This window comes from Notothenia coriiceps, unplaced genomic scaffold (genome assembly GCF_000735185.1).
Source record: "Notothenia coriiceps isolate Sejong01 unplaced genomic scaffold, NC01 NC01_scaffold00029351, whole genome shotgun sequence".
NCBI classification, from domain to species: domain Eukaryota; kingdom Metazoa; phylum Chordata; class Actinopteri; order Perciformes; family Nototheniidae; genus Notothenia; species Notothenia coriiceps.
Genome location: NW_011362052.1, coordinates 1 through 2,675, shown reverse-complemented (window position 1 = coordinate 2,675; position 2,675 = coordinate 1). Strand labels below are relative to the sequence as shown.

Sequence of the window (2,675 nt, the reverse complement as noted above, 5' to 3'; positions counted from 1 at the left end):
TTAACTTGAACCCCGCCCTCACCATGATCGGTAAATACTTCTTCAAGCGCCGTCCCATCGCCAACGGCATCGCCATGGCGGGCAGCCCGGTGTTCCTCTCCACCCTCGCCCCGCTCAACACCTGGCTGTTCGACCAGTTCGGCTGGAGGGGCAGCTTCCTGATCCTCGGGGGACTCCTGCTCAACTGCTGCGTGGCCGGCGCCCTCATGCGGCCCCTCAAACCCTCGCCCCAAAAAGCCAAGCTCGACGCAGAGGCCAGCGAGGTGAAAGCCGTGGAGCCAGTCGCGCCGCAGCAGAAGAAGACCGTCATGCAGACCATCAACTCCTTCATCGACCTGACGCTGTTCCAACACCGCGGCTTCCTGCTCTACCTCATGGGGAACGTGGTCATGTTCTTCGGCCTCTTCGCGCCGCTCGTCTTCCTCTCTAACTACGCCAAGAGTAAGGACATCAGCAAAGAGAAGGCGGCCTTCCTGCTGTCCGTGCTGGCCTTCGTGGACATGGTCGCCCGGCCCTCCATGGGCATGCTGGCCAACACCAAGTGGGTCCGGCCCAGGATCCAGTACTTCTTCGCTGCCGCCGTGCTCTATAACGGCGTGTGCCACGTGCTGGCGCCGCTCTCCGTGGACTACACCGGCTTCGTGGTGTACGCCATCTTCTTCGGGTTTGCGTTCGGCTGGCTGAGCGCCGTGCTGTTTGAGACGCTGATGGACCTGGTGGGAGCGCAGAGGTTCTCCTCCGCCGTGGGGCTGGTCACCATCGTGGAGTGTGGGCCGGTGCTGCTCGGACCACCGCTGACAGGTAAAACACCCACAATGCATCACAGGAAGGGAGGAACTTCACTCTTGTATATGTTTCTTTTACTTATATGCAGACCTGGCACTTTCAGCACATTATATAAAGTACAGGACAATTTGTCTGTTAAAGGAAATCCCCACCCCTACCCCATTAGGTCATGGTCACAAAACAATACAATACAAATACACTAAATAATAAATACAATAAAATAAATAACTCATCAAAAAGTCACAGGTAACAGGAATACAAACAATTCACGTTGAGTAGAATAGGAAGTAACTAAAAAAAACAATGAAGACATGGGAGAACAATAAGGGATACACAGAGTATCGGTCAATGTGAAGCAGGAAGAAAGAAAAGTATGGGGCTGTCTCAGACTGCCAATCTAGTATGCGTTTTGTTTTTTTTATTATTGTGGATAAATCTCTGCAAACAGTACATTAGTCAGACTCTCGATACACTGAGCATACACACATTGTTTCCTACCACAGATGTGTCAATGGTAACATGTATAATGTTTACCACGTTCAAGCTCTTAGTGTTCCTTTGTTCTGTCAGCATAACCCTCCTTCACTTCACCGCTGCAGTTGTAAGTCGACACAATTATTTATCCATCAGACAAAAAACAACAGTTTTTATAATGGATTTATAGCAAAAAATGCTCTTTTTAACTTCTCAAATGTGACCATTTTCAGTTTTCTGTCATGATTGATTTTTGATGTTGATGGAAAACAAAGACAGCACTTGTGCTCTAGGGAGTTTTTTTATACTATCTTTTGACATTTAATTGGGAAAACAATTATCTTTAAGTTAATATATAATGGAAAAACAATAACTGTTGCAAATTTGGAAGTGGACAAAAGTCAGGCAGCGTCATTCCTACTTTAATGTCTGTCAGTTTGCTCGTTATTGATGGTGAAAATGAAGATTACATCTGAATGGTTTTTCTTTGTTGTCCACCTTCAGGAAGTTTCTATAACTACTACGAGCACTACGACTACACCTACGTCTCCTCCGGCATCATCCTCATCGTCGCCAGTGGGATCCTCTTCGTAGGAATGACCATCAACTACCGCATGCTGGCGCGGGAGAAGAAGGAGGAGGAGAGGAGAGAGAGGGAGGAGCCTAAGGAGGAGCTCACCGCCATGTTGGCGCCTCCTTCTCCGTCAAAATCTGACGAGGAGGCGGCGGAGAAGAAAGCACCTGAGGCCGTCGCCCTGGAGAACGTGGCCAGGATGGACGAGGACACGGTGTAGATTTATTTTTTATTTTTTAAACAGACCCAAGATGGGCGCACACGCTTCACAGAAACCGAAACCCACGCCGTCTTTATAGAGAGGTAAATCCCTGAAGCCATAGACACCTAAGTTTATCTTTAAGAACAGAGACAGCTGCTGTGACGTGAGCTCGCCAAGGAGCTTTCACCGAGTCCTTTTGGTGACCTCGAGTCCTCCAGGAGCTCACACACTCTAACACACCAGCTAAACGTTATCCGAACACCTGATAGACGCACAGCAGACAGAATGACTTTAAGAGAACATTTTAGGATACTAATCTCAGGGTGCCATTACGGTTTAGAACCTCACTCACAAACATGCATGACATCCACCCAAACTGAGGCCAACAGTTTCCTGCCATTGCTTCACTCGTGCAGGGCTGGACATAAAGGAAAGGACACGTTGATATCACAGTAGAGCTGTTCATAGGTTCAGCGTGACATCTTGTTTTTAATGTAGATTTATGCATAACAAATGTACAATTTGGGAGAAATACGTCCAGAAGTCATATTTTTAACTCTTAGAAACAAATAAATGGGAAAGTAAGGAGGTTAAATGTAGGTACATTTTGAGAGGTCTGAAGGGTCACACTGATAGCGG

At 47.6% G+C, this 2,675-nt stretch overlaps 1 protein-coding gene across 1 annotated transcript; it reads left to right on the top strand.

Annotated features, from left to right (window-relative positions):
- Positions 1-5: 5 nt before the first annotated feature.
- On the top strand, positions 6-2,669 carry LOC104958779 (monocarboxylate transporter 1-like; the record flags this gene model as incomplete). The annotated part of the gene is made up of 2 exons (XM_010786579.1): positions 6-801; positions 1,765-2,669. Coding segments are annotated over 2 exons (1,086 nt in total), but the record flags the coding sequence as incomplete, so codon positions are not given.
- Positions 2,670-2,675: the final 6 nt, after the last annotated feature.